Below are 20049 nucleotides of genomic sequence, written 5' to 3'. Positions count from 1 at the left end.
AGTCCTGGTGCCCAGAGTAGTGTTGCCTCCACAATACTGTGTAACAATGAGATCTGCACTGTGTATCGATGACACGTAAGAGTGCTTGAGCAAGTCCATTATCAGATTCAGCAGGAAGGCCGCTGAACAAATACTAGTGTCTTTGAGAATTGACCTGTTCTTACACACAAAACACCGTGGCAGCAAACCACAACGCTGAGCAGCTATTATCCTTGAAATGTGGTGACAGCTGTCTCTTTGATATTCAAGTAAACCAAAATGGAAGTCCCATCGACACTGATGTGGTGCTATTCCTAAGAAGATTGGGGAATTATCCATTGTGTCTTGATCAAAATTTCCCTCAACCTACATCACATATTGCAGTTAATTTGATCATTATAACATTGCTTATTATGGGAATTTATCTCAACGCATTCCCTGTTACATTTCATACAGTGATAATGGGAACTGCAGATGCTGGAGAATCCAAGGTAACAAAGTGTGGAGCTGGATGAACACAACAGGCCAAGCTCCTGAGATGCTGCTTGGCCTGCTGTGTTCATCCAGCTTCACACGTTTCGTACAGTGACCACATTTCAAAATGTGTACTTCATTGACTACAAAGAGACATCCATTGGTCATGAAAACTGCAACATAAATGCAAATCATTCTTTGTTACTTTTGAGCAATTTCTAATCCTCATTTGCCTTGGTGTTTTTATTCTTTTCTGCCTCATGTTTCTCTCATCCTCTTGTATCATGCTGACTAGACCGTTCCTTAAATTCACAAGTGTAGTCACCCCAGTACATTGTATCTCTGAGAGAGCAAGAAATACACATGCTGGAGTCAGAGATAACACAGTGTGGAGCTGGGGGAACACAGCAGGCCAGGAAGCATCAGAGAAGCAGGAAACTTGATGTTTCAGGTCAGGACTCTTCTTCAGAAATGGAGGATTTGCTTGAGTATCTCTTCCCGTTTTGAGGAAGAGTTGCTGGAGCAGAAATGTTAACTCTGATTTGTGTCCACAGATGCTATCAGACCTGCTGAGGTTTTCCACCAATTTCCATTTTTGTTTCTGATTTCCAGCATCCGTCATTCTTTCGATCTTTTGAATCTCATTTGGCTTATATTCGTTTATTTATATACGCTTGAATTTTGTTAACTTCTTGGATTGACCTAAATTTACTGTCCAAATATTTTAACAAAGATTTATTTTCAGGCACCTTTCAAAAATTTGTTTTGCCCTGCGCATATTACATTCAATTTCTTTCATTTGCGTCCATTATTTATTCAGCTGTCTACAGTTGCAATTGTGGGTGGTAAAATTCCATCCTGTGTCTCTTTTCTGATTTACATAAATGATCAAACTCTGCCAACAAATCTCTTGCTGCACTGTCAGCTTTTGCTTGCCTGTCTATTTTAACATTATGAGTAAATCTTGCAGTTGGTTTCAGAGCCCAGGTAATTTATACTGATAAAAAATAGCAGAAGCCCAAACATTAGCGCTTGCAAGAACACTGATCATAACCTGTCCCCAGTCTGAGAGCACAGTTTTGACTGGAAATTACAACAAAATCTATATTCATTTATGATGTGAGTTTGCTCGCTGAGCTGGAAGGTTCGTTTTCAGACGTTTCATCACCATACTAGGTAACATCATCAGTGAGCCTCCGATGAAGCGCTGGTGTTATACCCCGCTTTCTATTTATCTGGTTAGGTTTCCTTGGGTTGGTGATGTCATTTCCTGTTCTTTTTCTCAGGGGATGGTAGATGGGCTCCAAATCAATGTGTTTGTATTCATTCGCAAGTTGCCCATTTTGGCTATGTAGGGAATCTTTCATGGATAACTTTTGTTTTATTCTTCTGTGTGATGGTGGCATTGTCAGCATTTGTCAACCATCCCTAATGGAAGCAGGCATTTGGCCCAACAAGTCCACATTGACCTTCAAGAAAGCATCCCACTCAGATCCACCCTATCCCTGTGTAATTGCATTTTCTATGGCCAACCCACCTAGGCTGCACATCCCTGGACACTATGCACATCTTTGGACTGTGGGCGGAAACCAGACCATCCAGAAGAAATCCACGCAGTTACAGGGATAATGTGTGAAATCCACACAGACACACACAGTGGGAATTGAACCCACGCCCCTGGTGCTGTGAGCCAGCAGTGCTAACCACTGTGCCACCCCTACTAAACTGGGTTTCAATTCTAGATTTTCTTTAATTGTATTAAAATTTGACTGTCTGTCAGGGCAGGACTCAAACTCATATGCCTGATCTGCTAGCCCAGAGCTTCAGAACACCAGACTAATGATTTTGCCACGACACCACAATCTCCTCAGCAGACAGTGGCACAGGAAAATTGTTATTTTATCACAAATGAGGTTTGACTAGCCCACACTTCCATGTTTAAATAATCCTTGTACAAAACGCAGCCTCATCCACATTAAATAACACTGAGCTATCATTTTATTTTTGCTGATTCCTCTTCATTCCTTACAGTCCCAATGAATTACATTTTAAATCCTCATCCTCATTTTGAAATTCTTCTGCAGCCTGTCTCTACAAACCTTCCCAGATCTGACACCCCTATCTCAAATGCGTTTCACCTTTTGTTAGCTTTTTTACCACCTTCCCTACCTCCTGGGTAGAGACCCAGAGGTAAAAGCTCTGTGGGGAATGGCGCATTGGAATCTTTCTAGTGGAAGAACTAACAATGATGCAAAATCATCATCATTAACTTGTGATTGTCATGACACGTCCCAATTCCACCCTATAACCTTGTTCTCCTTTAAACCATGTTCTTGCTTGGAAACGTCCCAAACTTATCCAATTGCTCAAAATCTACATCACCCCTCACAACCTGTGCTTTTCTTGCTCACGATCCATTTTCCTCATGCTTTCTTCTTTGAGGTAATGTCAGTGACAAGATCAGTATTGCTGCCCATTCTTAATTGTTCTTAAGATAGCAAAGATGACCTGCACTCTCAAATGTTTCCAGTCTGTGATGTGGAGGTGTTGGACTGGGGTGGACAAAGCCAGAAGTCACACAACACCAGGTTATAGTACAACTGATTTATTAGAAATCAGAAGATTTTGGAATGCTGCTCCTTCGTCACCTGATGACAGGGCTACGTTCTGAAAGCTTGTGATTTCAAAGAAACCTGTTCGACCGGATCCTGCAAAAATGCTATCCCCTATTCCTAATTCCTTCGCCTCCGCCACATCTGCTCCCAGGGTGAGGCATTCCACTCCCGTACATCACAGATGTCCTAATTTTCCAGTGACCACAACATCCCCCCCACCTTAGTCAAGAACGCTCTCGACTGTGTCTCCCGCATTTCCCGAAACTCATCCCTCACACCCTGCCCCCGCAATAACAACCAAAACAGAATCCCCCTCCCCCTCACGTACCACCCCACCAACCTCTGGATCCAACGCATCATCCTCTGACACTTCCACCATCTGCAATCCAACCCCATCACCAAAGACATTTTCCCCTCCTCACCCTTGTCTGCTTTGTAGAGGGATCACTCTCTCCGTCACTCCCTTGTTGGCTCCACACTCCCCTCCAACCCCACCACACCCGACACTTTTCCCTGCAACCACAGGAAGTGCTACACTTGCCCCCACACCACCTCCCTCACCCCCATCCCAGGCCCTAAGAAGACTTTCCACATCCAGCAGATGTTCACCTGCACATCCGCCAATGTGATATACTGCATCCGCCGTACATGTTGTGGCCTCCTCTTGGGAAACCTACGCTCAGTTTGCAATAAACAGCTGCACCTCCCAGTCACAAACCATGTTAACTTCCCTTCCCATTCCTTAGACGACATATCCATCCTGGGCCTCCTGCAGCGCCATAATGATGCCACCCATATGTCGCAGGAACAGCAACTCATATTCTGCTTGGGAACCCTGCAGCTCAAGGGTATTAATGTGGATTTCACCAGCTTCAAAATCTCCCCTCCCCCTACCGCATCCCAAATCCAGCCCAACTCATCCCTGCCTCCCTAACCTGTTCTTCCTCCCACCTCTTCCATCCTCCTACCTCAAGCTGCACCCCCATTTTCTACCTACTAATCTCATCCCGCCCCCTTGACCTGTCCATCCTCCCCGGACTGACCTATCTCCTCCCTACCTCCCCACCTACACTCACTTTCACTGGCTCCATCCCCGCCTCTTTAACTTGTCTGTCTCCTCTCCACCTGTCTTCTCCTCTATCCATCTTCGATCCACCTCCCCCTCTCTCCCTATTTATTTCAGAACCTCCTTCCCCTCCCCCATTTCTGATGACAGGTCTAGGCCCGATACGTCAGCTTTCCTGCTCCTATGATGCTGCTTGGCCTGCAGTGTTCTTCCAGCTCTACACCTTGTTATCTCAGACCCTAACCTGCTGTTGTGTGACTTCTGATTATTTCCAGTATATTTCTGTAGTAATTTGACAAATTTCAGGGCACACTCAGCCAATCCTTAGGGCAATTTAGCATCAGATGTACTGTTGTGGGTTCGGTAGGTCAGATGAGGTCAGGGCCATAGGTTTCTTTCCCTAAAAAGAGTGAATCAGATATGTATTTGACAATGCAGTAGCTTTCAGAGGGATAAATGAAAACAGAAAGCACTGGAGAAATTCAGCAGGTTTTGCAGCACTTATCCAGAGAGAGAGAATTGGTAATTTGAATCTAATGTGACTCTTTATTAGATGAGTCCTGAGATGCTCCCAGACTTGCTGAATTTCTCCAGCACTTTCTGTTTTTATTTCAGATCCCCAACATCCACAGTATTTTGCTTTTAGTCATTATTATTTTGACTAGCTTTTTTTTCCCCCCCAGATTTACTAAACGAACTGAATTTAAATTCCGTGGCCAAGTGGGAGCTGAACTAAAGTGTCTGGAACTTTAGTTTAGGTCTCCTTATCAATCCAATAACATTACCACTTTCATTTCCTCTCGAAATCTATTACCCATTACTGCTAATGAAACTTAATTACCTCGACCCCAAGATAGGGAAAGAAACTTATTGTCCTGACGTCATCTGGTCTACGCTAGGCGTCAACCCCACAGCAATACATCTGATGCTTAAGTGCAGGAATTGACATAGTATGCCATGAAATTTATCAAATCACTACAGAAAAGTTAAAAATGAATAGTTACACTACATAGACTGCAAACACAGCTTGCCTTTGCTTTCTTAAAACAGTTAAGGATAAGCAGTCATACTGATGTTGTCACTGATATGCACTTTTGGTCCTATAACATTGTGCACAGTTGAGATTTTTTCTGGAGGTGTGGCTGACTTCTATGAACAGGGAGAATGGGCACAGTCAAACACTGAACAATTCAAGAGATGCCAAGTGGAGAGCATTCATGCAGCTGAGTAGGGCAACCTGAAGGAGTGCCTTCTCCCAATAACTGTATAGTTATCAGTCATGCCAGTGGCAGCGCTTTAGTCTTACACAGCTCTGAAAAAACATCACATTTGACATCACCTCTCGTTACAGAAATGACTGGCAAAAGAAGAGCATTGGCATAGAGGATGATAAAGTGAAAAAAGAAAGGAAGAGTTTGTATTTCAGTAGTACCTTTTGGATTTTCAAGTGGTACCAAAGTTATTCTCAGACAATTAAGCGCTTCTGAATGAAGTCTTGATAACTTTGACCCCATGCTAAGTTTCTGACTTCTCATCTTCTTTGTCATGAAGACTACTTACTTCACCTCCATAACATTAGACCCTCTCCACCTCTGCTTCATCTGATTCACAGCTGAAGCAGTCTTTCATGTCAGTGCTGGGCTAGTTTATTCCGGTATGTTCCTGGACTGCCTCACATCATCCATTCACCGCAAACAATCAGCTCACGTAAAACACAGATTCCATTTCCTGTTGTGCACCAACTCTCACTGATCCACTAATCTCCTGAATGAACACTGAAAATTTCTCTTCCTCATTTTGAGATCCCTCCATGATTTGTCCCCTTCTTACCTCTGTCATCTTTTCCAGCGTTACCTCCACTGAGAATTCTGTGCAGCCTGCACTCTCCGTCCTTAGATTTGCATTGGTGTATCCAGATGTCGAGGATATTTTTTTAAGCACTGGACTGCAGTGGTTCAAGAATGCAGCTCACCAGCACCTCCTCAAGGGCAACTAGGGACAGGAAACATGTTGGCAAGCCAGCAACGCCCATGTCTCACAAATGAATAAAACAAAATTAGATCTAGCAACTGTGAAGTTTTGGTGATATATTTAGGCCAAGCAGCATCAGAGGAGCAGGTAGGCTGATGTTTCGAGTCGAGACCATTCTTCAGAAATCGAAACGTCAGTCTTCCTGCTCCTCTGATGCTGCTTGGCCTGCTGTGTTCATCCAGCTTTACACCTTGTTATCTCAGATTCTCCAGCATCGGCAGTTCTTACTACCTCTGGTGATATATCTACATCAGGGTGGTGTGCATTTTGGAGAGAAGATTGGAGGTGTTTGTGCTCCGTCTATCTGCTGCTCTTGTCCTTTTAGGTGATAGAGACTCTGGGTTTAGTCAATGCTGTTGGAGGGACCTTGGTGAAGTACTGTTGTGTACTATGTAGATGGTGGTGGAGTGAGTGACCACTTATGTTGGTGCATGGGTTCCAATCAAGTAGCCCAGTTTGAGTGTTGAGATTCTTGTGCATTGTGGAGTACCTCAGGCACTTGTTACTGTGGTGTAGGCACTACATAAATGTAAGTTGTGAGGGGTGGAGACACATAGGGATCTGAGGTGCATTTTTTTCCAACTTGATTGATATGAATACTTTGTAATTTTTCATCATTTTTTGGGGTCTTCTTGGCTAAAATGACATGTTTACGTTTTTTTTTTGCTTGGAAGCCTAGCTTGCGAGACTGGATAATTTACAATACAGGAATGAGACGGAATAAATAAAAGCAGGGATGTACGACTGCACCAGACTAAAACTGATTAAAGAGACGTACACAGCTGAGCTATGAAATATCTGTCAGAACTGGATATATATGTGTATCTATAAGCTTATATTTTAACGCGGGGGAAAAAAATCCAACTTTTTCGATTTTTTTTTTCCCTCTCTGGTTTTCAGAAGAGCATCACCCAATGCAGTTTCGATTGCACACGTTGCTATAGATCTATAGTATTGAGCCCACACAGCATCTCCTGAGAAAGGGGGAATCAGTAAATGAGCTGAGCCATTCCATGGTAAGTTCTCCCCGAAGGAAAACGGTTTGATGGGGGATGATACCGGTGTCGAGATATTTGTGACGGTGCCCTATCCCGGAGCCCTGCTCTGAGCGTTACGGTGTCAGGGGTGTTTTTTTCTGGTGAACGGCTGTTTGACGGGATTGATACGCTCCAGCGGATTTTCTTTGTGAAACGCTTTCCTCTCTCTCCAGTGATGATAGCAACGCATCAGAAAGTAAACACGAAAACCAGCAGCCAGGTGAGCAAAATTGTACGTATCGTTCCCGGAAGGTTTTTGTTTGGTTTGGTTTTTGTGTCTTGTTATTTTTCTTTTAAGACAAAGATCACCACCTTTTGTGTCCCTGAACGGGAATCAACTTTTACTGCTTTGAACTCTCGGGACACCGAAGGGAGGTGAAAGTTGCCACTCTTTAAACTCGTGGGCTCTTGGCTGCTGTGTTCCAGTGTGTGTGGGACGAGCAAATGCCATCTATTTTAATCCAGCCTTGACACACACACACAGACGCACACACACACACAAAGCGAGCCGCTCGGGCGTTGTATTGAAATGCAGTTTCCGATCACAAAGAATAAAGGTTTAAAAAAAATGCCCCAGTGGCCGGACAGGCTTGGGGGCGATTCAAGTGAAGTTAGTGTACGGTGCAAAGGACCATCTTTACCCAGACAGGAGTTGGTGAACGCCCGAAGTGGTGCAGGCTAGAGCTGTAGGCGCATTGTAAGGGGAAGCCAGTTTAACTACATGCTGGAGAAAGGAAAGGACGGCAGGATTGGACGATGTAGGGCTGGCAGCGAGCTGGTCGGGGGCATTTAGAGAGAGCCCCTCGCCCGTAGATTGATGACAAATTGGTTCATTTCAGCCCGGCGCCCTCTGTAGATCTATCACCTGTATAGATAGGGTCAGTATTCAGGGCAGACTCGTTTAGAAGACAAGGTCAAGAGCTCTCTTTAGGCGTGACCTTCATTAGACCATTGTTGGTTATATGTAAATACAAAATTATCATATGCATGACATATGGGTCTACATCATTTACAGACTACCCTCTGAACTCTACTGCCTAATGCTAGTCAGTCTACCTTGTATATTTTTCTCCAATCAGCGAGACTTAAGGCTTCTGCGTTGCTCTTAGTGTGTGCTCCGTCTACGCTGTGATATTTAAGCCATGTGAGTTGCAGCTCCTTAACATCATCAGAAGGTTGCTCCAGGATCCAAAGGCCCCTGCACAACAAGTACTTCCTTTATTAATCTGAATAATCCTTACCGAGACAGGCAGTCAGAATCAGGACATGTCAAGGATAGAGTATATAATTCAGTATCGAAGAAGCTATACCTAGATACTTTGGTATCTAAGTCGGTGCTGTAATTGGTGACGTATAAACTTGTCACTATGCTCATTGAATATATGTGACAATTAAGGCTGTTCTATTCTATTCTGTTCTATCATTTTATATAAAGGAAGCAAAATAAAGAGGACTGCAAATTGAATTGAGAGAGAGATAAAGAACCAAAAGAAGAGTGCATTTTCCAAGTCTCCGACAATAATTCATTTTAAGTGTCAGTGGTTGTTTGAATGTAATTGAGACTACTCGAGCTGTTAACAATCTACTTACAGAGTGACAGACATGCCTTTACTTTTTCTGCCATGTCGGATATCTAGTGGGTAAGTAGAAAGTCAGAACATATTCCATGCATTTTTAAACAGCTAGTCAATTAAATGAAATATCTATACCTTCCAGAGGATTAGAGTAAGTCAGACCATTCAGGTGTCAGAAAATGGTGTCCAGTTGAACCTTTCTGCAGGAACTGATAACTTTGCCATTACTTCTGCCATACATGCCGGACATAGATACATGTGTTTATCGATGCCTGCACAATTATTAGCTTCCATTATGAAACTATGTCTTGAATTGACATGTGCAATAATTTAGTTATAAGAGACCCAAACATTGCTGAGTAGAGACAATGAATTTAAACTTTTAATCTTGTCCTGACCAGGACTTGGACAGAAGAACCCAAATTTAGAAACAGACCAACAGTGTTATAACATGAGGAGGGGGGGGGGGTCTGATTAATTGCACCACGTGGCAGGCAGATGCAGCAAGAACAGTCAATTTTAATAATCTGATTAAAGTCTGACAAGTAAGGTGGACTCTGGCCAGGGCATTACAGTGGGAAATGCAGCAGGGATTGGCATTCTTCAGAATCCTTTCCTCAATGAAAAGGATACAATGTACATGTACATCCCTTTTACCTGTAAAGGACAGGGCCTTGTGTGTCAATATATGTAACCTCTAGACAATGAAAATGTATCACACTGTAAAGCTAATTTTAATTTGGTGGCTGGTGTGATTTTGAGTATTATTTAATAATGGATTTAATATTATATTATTTAATACATGTTTTCCAATTTCAGAATCACATCTGATGTCAGAGAGGGCTTTCTGAGTATTTTACCACTTAGTGGGAATGATATGATGGAAAAAAAATTGCAAAGAATTACAGAGAAGTGTGGGATTCATAAAACAGTTATAATGACGATTTTTATTAGCCTAATATATACTGGTGCTGCCTTAGTGTAAGGAGCAGAAAGGGGCAAAAAATTCTAGAGTACATCTAGGAGACATTTCTATACCAATGTGTTTCAAGCCCATTGAGGAAGGAAGTGTTGCTGAATCCTGCAGATGAGGTACGTCAGGTGAATTAAGTGTTGGATGGGAACATTCAGGAGACAGTGGTCATTATATCTTAAGGTTTAGGTTAGCTGTGGTAAGGGAGCAATCCACAGTAAAAAAAAAGTTGGTTGGACCAACTTTAGTTAGATGGCAACCAATCTGACCAAGTTAATTGGAAACAATGATCCATAGGGCCGAATAAGAACTGTTGCCTTTTCAGAGGAAATAATAGCAGTAAAGTTGAGGTCCGTTCTCACAATGGGGAGAAAGAGGGCAAACAAATCCAGAGCTATCTCGATAATGGAAGAATTAGAGAATATGATGTAGATAGACGGTATAGACAAGGTGAATGGCAGGTGTTTTTTTTCCTGCAGATGGGCTATTTCAAGATGAAAGACAATATTTTTAAGGTGGGAGAGGAAAGGTTTAAAAATGACCTGAGGGGCAATTTTTTTTTTTACACAGGAAGTGGCTCATGTGCAGAATGAACTTCCAGTGGAAATGGTGTGATATGGGTACAGCAGCAACGTTTAAAAGACATTTAGATAAGTACGTGAATAAGAAATGTTTGGAGGGATATGGACCAAGTACTGGCAGGTGGAACTGGTTTAGTTTGGGATTATGGATGGACCAAAGGGCCCATTTCCATGCTGCACCTCCATCTCCTACCTACTAACCTCATCCCACCTCCTTGACCTGTCCGTCTTCCTTGGACTGATCTATCCCCTCCCTACCTCCTCACCTATACTCTCCTCTCTACCTATCTTCTTTTCTCTCCATCTTCAGTCCGCCTCCCCCTCTCTCCCTATTTATTCCAGAACCCTCTCCCCATCCCCCTCTCTGATGAAGGGTCGAGGCCTGAAATGTCAGCTTTTGAGCTCCTAAGATGCTGCTTGGCCTGCTGTGTTCATCCAGCTCCACACTTTGTTAGATAATAAAATGTGAGGCTGGTTGAACACAGCAGGCCAAGCAGCATCTCAGGAGCACAAAAGCTGACGTTTTGGGCCTAGACCCTTCTTGGATTCTACAGCATCTGCAGTTCCCATTACTGCAAAAGTTTTGTATAGGCTTGTAGCTAGTACAAGAGTGTTAGAAGGAGGCTCGTGGCCAATTAGAGGATGGAGAAATGGAGCATAGCTGAAATATTAACCAAATACCTTACATCTGCTTTACCAAGATGCAACAAAAAGGGGGTAGTTGTGACAAACTGAATAGCTTAAAATTGATTTTAAAAATGATATTAGTTGATAAGACACCAATAATAGGTGAAATACTCCCATGGATTATAAAGGAATTAACTGTGTAAACTAAGGAGGCGATGGCCGTAATCCTCCTTAGGGGTGATGGTAGAGGAATGCAGAATTTTTAAAAATTAGCGTGTGGGCATCACAGGCTAGGCCAGCATTCATTGCCTACCCCTAACTGCACAGAGGGCAGTGGAATTTAATGACTTATTGTCACTTGTGTTAAACAAATAAATACAATGAAGTGTCATATGTTATCATGCTCCTGTGCTATTTTGACTTACAGAAGATGTTAAGATATAAGACTGAAATTAAGATATAAGGTAGTCAACCACATTGCTAGGAGTCTGGAGTCACATGTCAGCCAGACCAGGTAAGGATGGCAGTTTCCTTCCCTAAAGGGCATTAGTGGATGAGATGGGTTTTTCTTGAAAATTGACATGGTTTCATGGTCATCATGAGACTTATAATTCTGGATTTTTATTGAATTCAAATTCCACCAAATGTCATGACAGAATTCGAACCCCGTCCATAGAATGTTAACTGGGTCTCTAGATTAATAATGCCGCTAGACCGTTGCCTCCCCATTAATATTACAAATATTTTACCATTGCTGAAAAGACATTTTAAAGATAAATCCCAAAACTGCCAGACAGTTTGTTTAATCTAATAATTGAAAGAACATGCATCAGAAACAAAAACAGAAATAGCTGGAAAAGCTCAGCAGATCTGGCAGCCTCAATGGAGAGAAATCAGAGTTTTGGATCCAGGACTCTTCCTCAGAACTTTCTTTGTTTAATCTTGCTGGTTGCTCAACTGTTAGATATGAAAATTCCAACAAAGTGAACAGTCCCTTGGGCAAATGCAGAATAACCGCAATTTGTTACGGTCAAACTGTTTTTCAGTGATGTGTTTGAGTTTCACTGATGCGTGACAGATTTGATGAGCATACGGAGTTGATTTGGTGCACACAGACTTTCAAAAGGCATTTGATAAAGTGCCGTGTGACTAGATGGTCAACAAAAGTTGAGCCAATGAAATAAGAGTAGGAACATGCTGTGAAATTGATTGGCTGGGAGGATTTTAAGATGGACACAGTGAAGTCAAATGAGGAACTCAGAAGAAACATCTTTACATGATTTGATTTAATTCAGTTTATTATTGACACATGTACCTAGGTACTGAGAAAAGTTTTGTTTTGCGTGCAGCACAGGCAGATCATAACATACAAAGATCATTGGGTGATAAAACAGAGTGAGGAATACAAAGTTACAGCTGCAGAGAAGGTGCACAAAAAGCATGATCAATAATAGATTTGAAGTTGAGAGGTCCAAACAGAAGTCTAACCATCACTGGGAAGAAACTTCCTTGAACTTTTTGGTACATGCGTCTACACTTCTGCATCTTCGTGACAGATGATGTTGGAAGAGGTTATAACCAGGGTGGGAGGGATCTTTGATGATGTTGGCTGCCTTTCCAAGGCAGCAAGAAATAAAGGTGGAGTCTATGATGAAAAGTTGGCTTGTGGGATGGACTGGCTTGTATTCACAGCACTCTACAGTTTTTGTAGGCTCTGGGCAGAGCAGTTGCAACACCAAGAATGGGACCTGGAGAGTGATGTGAACATTGACCTCATCACCATGTGGAATAATTGAGGAAAATACTCTGGATTTAATAGTCTAATATTCAAAACTTACAGCTGATGCTAAAACTTGAAGGTATCAGAATAAATGATTGAGACATATAAAATGTTGTGGGGAGTTGACATGGTATACAGGAAGAAAGTTTCTCCCCTTGATGAAGGGATCAATGACCAGGGACACAGATTTAAGCTAAGAGGCAGTATGTTTAGAGGGGCTCTGAGGAAAGATTTTTTTTCACCCAGAACGTAGTGAGAGCCTGAAACTCACTGCCTATAAGGATGGTAGAAGCAAAAATTCTCATAACATTTAAGAAGTGTTTAGGTGTGCACTTATGATGCCAAGGCATACAAGGGCATTCCCAGGGCAGAAATGGCTAGCACGAGGGGTCATAGTTTTAAGCTGTTTGGAGGAAAGTATAGAGGGGATGTCAGAGGCAGGTTCTGTACGCAGAGAGTTGTGGGAGCATGGAATGCGTTGCCAGCAGCAGTTGTGGAAGCAAGGTCATTGGGGTCATTTAAGAGACTGCTGGACTTGTATATGGTCACAGAAATTTGAGGGTGCATACATGAGGATCAATGGTCGGCACAACATTGTGGGCTGAAGGGCCTGTTCTGTGCTGTACTGTTCTATGTTCTATGTTCTATGTTCTAAGGCTATGGGCCAAGTGGTGGAAAAATGGGACTAGAATAGTTCAGCAATTGTTTCTGAAGTGTGTTTTTCTGGGATGTAGATCTCTATGAGTCTATGACTGAATGATGAAATAAGAAGCATAGTAATACACTTCAAGAGGATGTAGACAGGCTCATTGAATAGGCAGATATGTGCAGTTTAAATTTAATTCAGAGAAGTGTGAAGTTACTAATTTTGGGAGGAAGCACGAGGAGAGATGATATAAAATAAAAGGATTTAATTCTGGGGAGGGGGTGGTAGGTTGGTAGTTGCAGGTGCAGGGAGCTGAGGGTATACATTCACAAATCAGAGGAGTGGCAGGACAACTTTAAAAGATGGTTCATACCGCATTTGGGATATAGGACACTATAAGTGGAACCAGTGTACGCAAAAGGAAAAAACTTAGGCCAAGCCTTTCCAAAAGGCTGATATGACCCGATCTGGAGTTTAGCTTGATGTAAAGGAACTGGTGTTGGACTGAAGTGCCATAAGTGACATGACACCAGGTTATAGTCCAACAGGTTTAGTTGAAATTAGAAGCTTCTGGAGTGCTGCTTCTTCATCACCTGTCAGTGGCCTCACTGTCTGTTGTGACAATGTAATGATTCTGTCTTGGTTCTTCTGTTGCTGGATGGGTGTTTAGTATAATTTAGTTTGAATATACCAGGAAAATTTAGAATGGTTAATCACCTTATTAAGTTTACATTATGAATTACTGTTTTTGTAGTTTCATTCGTATGAACGACCAGTGCATATTTAAACACAGAATTAAACCATCCCTATAGGATATTTTAATCAGCCTGTTCTGACTCATCTGGAACTAGTGGGAATAGAAACAAAAGACGGGAATTGCTAGAGAAACTCAGCAGGCCTGGCAGCATCTGCGGAGAGAAAGTGGAGTTAACAATCATGAGATGTATAGATAATGTGAATGGTAGGTGTCTTTTCCCCAGGGTGGGGAAATTCAAAACTAGGGGCCATTTGCTGAAGGTGAGAGGAGAAAGATTTGAAAAGGGCAGAAGGAGCAATTTCTTTTACACAGAGACTGGTTCATTTGTGGAATGAGCTTCCTGGGGAAACAGTGGATGCTGGTACAGTTACAATGTTTAAAAGATGTTTGGATAAATACATGAATAAGAAAGGTGAGGAGGGATATGACCCAAGCACAGGCAGGTGGGATTAGTTTAGTTTGGGATTATGTTTGGCATGGACTGGTTGGACTGAAGGGTCTGTTTCTGTGCTGCATAACTATATGACTATGACATTATGTTCTCTTAATTCAAATTTCACCACTGACCCTGGTGAGATTTGAACGATATTTCCACACCAGTAGCCGGGGGTTCTTGATTATTAAAATAAAACAAAGAACTGCTGATGCTGGAGATCTGAACAAAACTAAAACAGAAATTGCTGGAGAAAGTTGGCAGATCTGGCGGTATCTGTGGAGAGGAATCAAAAGTTAACAATTCGACTCCAGTGACCTTTAGAACTAGAAGCAGCTTGGAAAATGTGGTATTTATGCTGATGGCGGGGTGTGGGGGAGGAGAAAGAGTGAACGGATAATTTTAGACAGAGCCCAGAGCTTGAGAGAAAAACGGTGAGGCAGACAAATGGATTGCTGACAGTCAGCCAGGAAGGAAGAGTAGCTCGATAGATGCCTATCTCACCATCACATTATTGGTTCAGAAGTCATATGAAAGTAAAGAAGATATAAAGGAAATAGATAATAAAATGTGAGGATGGATGAACACAGCAGGCCCAGCAGCATCTCAGGAGCACAAAAGCTGATGTTTCGGGCCTAGACCCTTCATCAGAGAGGGGGATGGGGTGAGGGTTCTGGAATAAATAGGGAGAGAGGGGGAGGCGGACCGAAGATGGAGAGAAAAGAAGATAGGTGGAGAGGAGAGTATAGATGAGGAGGTAGGGAGGGCATAGGTCAGTCCAGGGAAGACGGACAGGTCAAGGAGGTGGGATGAGGTTAGTAGGTGGGAAATGGAGGTGGGGCTTGGGGTGAGAGGAAGGGATGGGTGAGAGGAAGAAGAGGTTAGGGAGGCAGAGACAGGCTGGTCTGGTTTTGGGATGCAGTGGGTGGAGGGGAAGAGCTGGGCTGGTTTTGGGATGCGGTGGGGGAAGGGGAGATTTTGAAGCTGGTGAAGTCCACATTGATACCATTGGGCTGCAGGGTTCCCAAGCAGAATATGAGTTGCTGTTCCTGCAACCTTCGGGTGGCATCATTGTGGCACCGCAGGAGGCCCATGATGGACATGTCATCTAAAGAATGGGAGGTGGAGTGGAAATGGTTCGTGACTGGGAGGTGCAGTTGTTTATAGCGAACCGAGCGGAGGTGTTCTGCAAAGCGGTCCAATTCCACTCCCGCACATCCCAGATGTCCAAGTTCTTCAAGGACCTCAACCTCCCCCCCCCCCCCCCACAGTGGTCGAGAACGCCCTTGACCGCGTCTCCTGCATTTCCCGCAACACATCCCTCACACCCCGCCCCCACCACAACCGCCCAAAGAGGATCCCCCTCGTTCTCACCCACCACCCCACCAACCTCCGGATACAACGCATCATCCTCCAACACTTCCGCCATCTACAATCCAACCCCACCACCCAAGACATTTTTCCATCCCCTCCCTTGTCTGCTTTCCGGAGAGACCACTCTCTCCGTGACTCCCTTGTTCGCTCCACACTGCCCTCCAACCCCACCAGACCCGGCACCTTCCCCTGCAACCGCAGGAAATGCTACACTTGACCCCACATCTCCTCCCTCACCCCTATCCCAGGCCCCGAGATGACTTTCCATATTAAGCAAAGGTTCACCTGCACATCTGCCAATGTGGTATACTGTATCCATTGTACCCGGTGTGGCTGCCTCTACATTGGGGAAACCAAGCGGAGGCTTGGGGACCGCTTTGCAGAACACCTCCGCTCAGTTCGCAATAAACAACTGCACCTCCCAGTGACGAACCATTTCAACTCCCCCTCCCAGTCTTTAGATGACATGTCCATCATGGGCCTCCTGCAGTGCCACAATGATGCCACCCGAAGGTTTTAGGAACAGCAACTCATATTCCATTTGGGAACCCTGCAGCCCAATGGTATCAATGTGGACTTCACCAGCTTCAAAATTTCCCCTTCCCCCACCGCATCCCAAAACCAGCCCAGTTCGTCCCCTCCCCCCACTGCACCACACAACCAGCCCAGCTCTTCCCCTCCACCCACTGCATCCCAAAACCAGTCCAACCTGTCTCTGCCTCCCTAACCTGTTCTTCCTCTCACCCATCCCTTCCTCCCACCCCAAGCCACACCTCCACCTCCTACCTACTAACCTCATCCCACCTCCTTGACCTGTCTGTCTTCCCTGGACTGACCTATCCCCTCCCTACCTCCCCACCTATACTCTCCTCTCCACCTATCTACTTTTCTCTCCATCTTCGGTCCGCCTCCCCCTCTCTCCCTATTTATTCCAGAACCCTCACCCCATCCCCCTCTCTGATGAAGGGTCTCGGCCCGAAACGTCAGCTTTTGTGCTCCTGAGATGCTGCTGGGCCTGCTGTGTTCATCCAGCCTCACATTTTATTATCTTGGATTCTCCAGCATCTGCAGTTCCCATTATCAAAGATATAAAGGAAGTTCTTTAAACTCATACAGCCCACTATTGCGTGGGAGAGCTAGCAATAAGATTTTTGAAGCTGTCTTGCTGCATTTTTGCAACTGCCCACAGGAGTCACTTTGAACGAGAATGAATGTTGCTGTTGATCCCTCATTATTTCCAGTGCCGCAAAGGAGGCTATCTGGCGTTAATTCGCATATCCCACATTCCCCTTCTCCCAGGCAGCCCATTGCAATGATAGCACACACCTAACAGTGACTTAGAAATGAAACAGAGGAAAATGGAAGCTACCTCCACAATGAGGACTATGGGAGAACAGAATGAACAGTGGGGGGATTGCACAGGGGAAATGTTGGAATACATCTGGAAACTGTCAATAGAGAGGCAAGCCCTGCATCAAGATTAAGTAAGATTATCAGCTGGATGTGGAGAATCAATGACCAGACATCTGTTAAAATGTAAAGAGTTATTCATCTCAAAATCAACTCCCCATGCTGGTAAGGGCTGGCTTGAGGCAAGCTTTGCACTGAGTTTTTCCAAGAAATTATAAAAGGAAAGCACAGTGGACTGGTGCTCATTTTCTGACAAAGAGTCTGAATGGATTCAAAACATGGATGTGTTCCTCTCTCTCCATAGATCCTGCCAAGTTTCTCCATGTTTGTTTCCGAAATAACTGCACGAGGCCGGTTTCCCATCACCAAGTCACCCTTTGTTTACAGTATATGGGCTCTGACCAGCCAGCTTGGTGGCAGTTCCTAGAATGAGGAGACTGTCTGAACTTCCTATTTATTTTGTTTTTTGTCTGATTGTCATTTGCCTAGAAGAAATATTGCATTCTTTCCATATGCTGGGTCAAGTTTTCAACAGCAGAATCGAAGGAGGCAGGCTTCCCAAATAAAGGCATGATGCCGAAAATACCTACCCCAACTCAAAGAAGACTGTTGGAGCGAATTTTCTTCAGGCATGTGCTGCTTTCTCCCATCGCTTACTGAAATAATTGCACAGAGGCCGGTGCCCGTCACCAAGTCATCCTTTATTTATACATGCATCCTGTACACGGGCTCTGACCAGCCAGCTCAGAGCCAATGCCTAGACTGAGGAGACTCTGAATCTCCAGTTTATATCAGTCAGGTTGGGCTCCCTGATTGGTCCAATTAACAACCGCAATCAAGGATCTCAGAGTTAGTGAGATCCACCTGGCCCTTGTTGCAATCACTACAGTTTCAGTGCTAGGGTCTGCAGTATTTTGCTTCTATACCCACATTCTAATACAGGGTAAATAAAAGATATAAGTATGTATGAAGTTATGGCTTGAGAGGGAATGGTATTTCCCACTTCTGAAGAAGGTACCGACAATTGTCAGATTGTTTAACAGGAAAAATGATGTGGAGATCCTATTTTAAATCTAAACTGAAAGAACTGCGGATGCTGTAAATCAGAAACAAAAACAAAAGTGGTTTTCTTTGAGCAAGAATATCAACTGGATCCAAGCCTGTTATTGAACGGAAACCGGGGCACCCTTCTTTGTTGTCAGTGTTTATTAATTACTCAGTATTAATCTTGTTCGATAAATCAGTTCCACCTAATCTCCCTTTACGTTCACCCAGTCAATCAATTAATCCATTTACCCCATCACCTGCTTAACTATTTGCTTTATCACCAAACCAGACATCAACAATTGTGGCATTTTTAAGGTGAAGGTACATTCTGTTTTCTACAGGCCAGTTGTGCAGTTAATCAGGAACATCGGGGTGGCACAGTGGCTAAGTGATTAACACTGCTACCTCACAGCACTAGAGATCTGGGTCGGATCCGCCCTCGGTTGAGTGTATGTGTGGAGTTTGCATGTTTTCCCTGTCTAGAACATAGAACATAGAACAGTACAGCACAGAACAGGCCCTTCAGCCCACAATATTGTGCCGACCATTGATCCTCATGTATGCACCCTCAAATTTCTGTGACCATATACATGTCCAGCAGTCTCTTAAATGACCCCAATGACCTTGCTTCCACAACTGCTGCTGGCAACGCATTCCATGCTCTCACAACTCTCTGCGTAAAGAACCTGCCTCTGACATCCCCTCTATACTTTCCACCAACCAGCTTAAAACTATGACCCCTCGTGCTAGCCATTTCTGCCCTGGGAAATAGTCTCTGGCTATCAACTCTATCTATGCCTCTCATTATCTTGTATACCTCAATTAGGTCCCCTCTCCTCCTCCTTTTCTCCAATGAAAAGAGACCGAGTTCAGTCAACCTCTCTTCATAAGATAAGCCTTCCAGTCCAGGCAGCATCCTGGTAAACCTCCTCTGAACCCTCTCCAAAGCATCCACATCTTTCCTATAATAGGGCGCCCAGAACTGGACGCAGTATTCCAAGTGCGGTCTAACCAAAGTTTTATAGAGCTGCAACAAGATCTCACGACTCTTAAACTCAATCCCCCTGTTAATGAAAGCCAAAACACCATATGCTTTCTTAACAACCCTGTCCACTTGGGTGGCCATTTTAAGGGATCTATGCATCTGCACACCAAGATCCCTCTGTTCCTCCACGCTGCCAAGAATCCTATCCTTAATCCTGTACTCAGCTTTCAAATTCGACCTTCCAAAATGTCTATGTATGTTTCCACTGGATGCTGTGGTTTCCTCCCACAGTCCAAAGATGTGCAAGTTAGGTGGATTGGCCATGCTAAATTACTCATAGTGTTTAGGGAGAGCTAGTTTAGATGTGTTAGCTATGGGAAATGCAGGGATAAGGTAGGGGGTTGGGTGTGGGTGGGATGCTCTTTGGAGGGTCACTGTGGACTTTTTGGGCCAAGTGGTCTGTTTGCTCCTTGTAAGGATTATATTCAATCTGGCATGCAGCATTTGGTGCTGCTGCTACACTTTGCAATATATTTAATATGGTTTTCCATTGTTACATTTGCCAAAATCATTAATAATGGCAGGGAAAACGATAAGCTTGATCTTAGTTCTTTGGGATATGTATGTGCGTCCGCTTGGAAATTTATTGGTGAATTAGAC

At 43.8% G+C, this 20049-nt stretch overlaps 1 protein-coding gene across 5 annotated transcripts in view; it reads left to right on the top strand.

Annotated features, from left to right (window-relative positions):
• Positions 1–20049, top strand: part of dpp6a (dipeptidyl-peptidase 6a) — a 1430988-nt gene that overhangs the window by 257662 nt on the left and 1153277 nt on the right. The window contains exons 1-2 of one of the 5 annotated variants that reach the window (XM_059639745.1): positions 7157–7181; positions 7376–7434. The exons of 2 other annotated variants lie outside the window; for them this stretch is intronic. In XM_059639745.1, the coding sequence (XP_059495728.1) occupies positions 7378–7434 (57 nt within the window). In that variant the 5' untranslated portion in view covers positions 7157–7181; positions 7376–7377. Of the gene's footprint in view, positions 1–7156; positions 7182–7297; positions 7435–20049 lie in introns of those variants that run through there. 2 more of the 5 variants (XM_059639753.1, XM_059639740.1) reach the window with 2 other exon arrangements.

This window comes from Stegostoma tigrinum, chromosome 2 (genome assembly GCF_030684315.1).
Source record: "Stegostoma tigrinum isolate sSteTig4 chromosome 2, sSteTig4.hap1, whole genome shotgun sequence".
Classification (NCBI taxonomy): domain Eukaryota; kingdom Metazoa; phylum Chordata; class Chondrichthyes; order Orectolobiformes; family Stegostomatidae; genus Stegostoma; species Stegostoma tigrinum.
The sequence above is the reverse complement of the archived record's forward strand: the minus strand, read 5'-3'. Positions and strand labels throughout refer to the sequence as shown.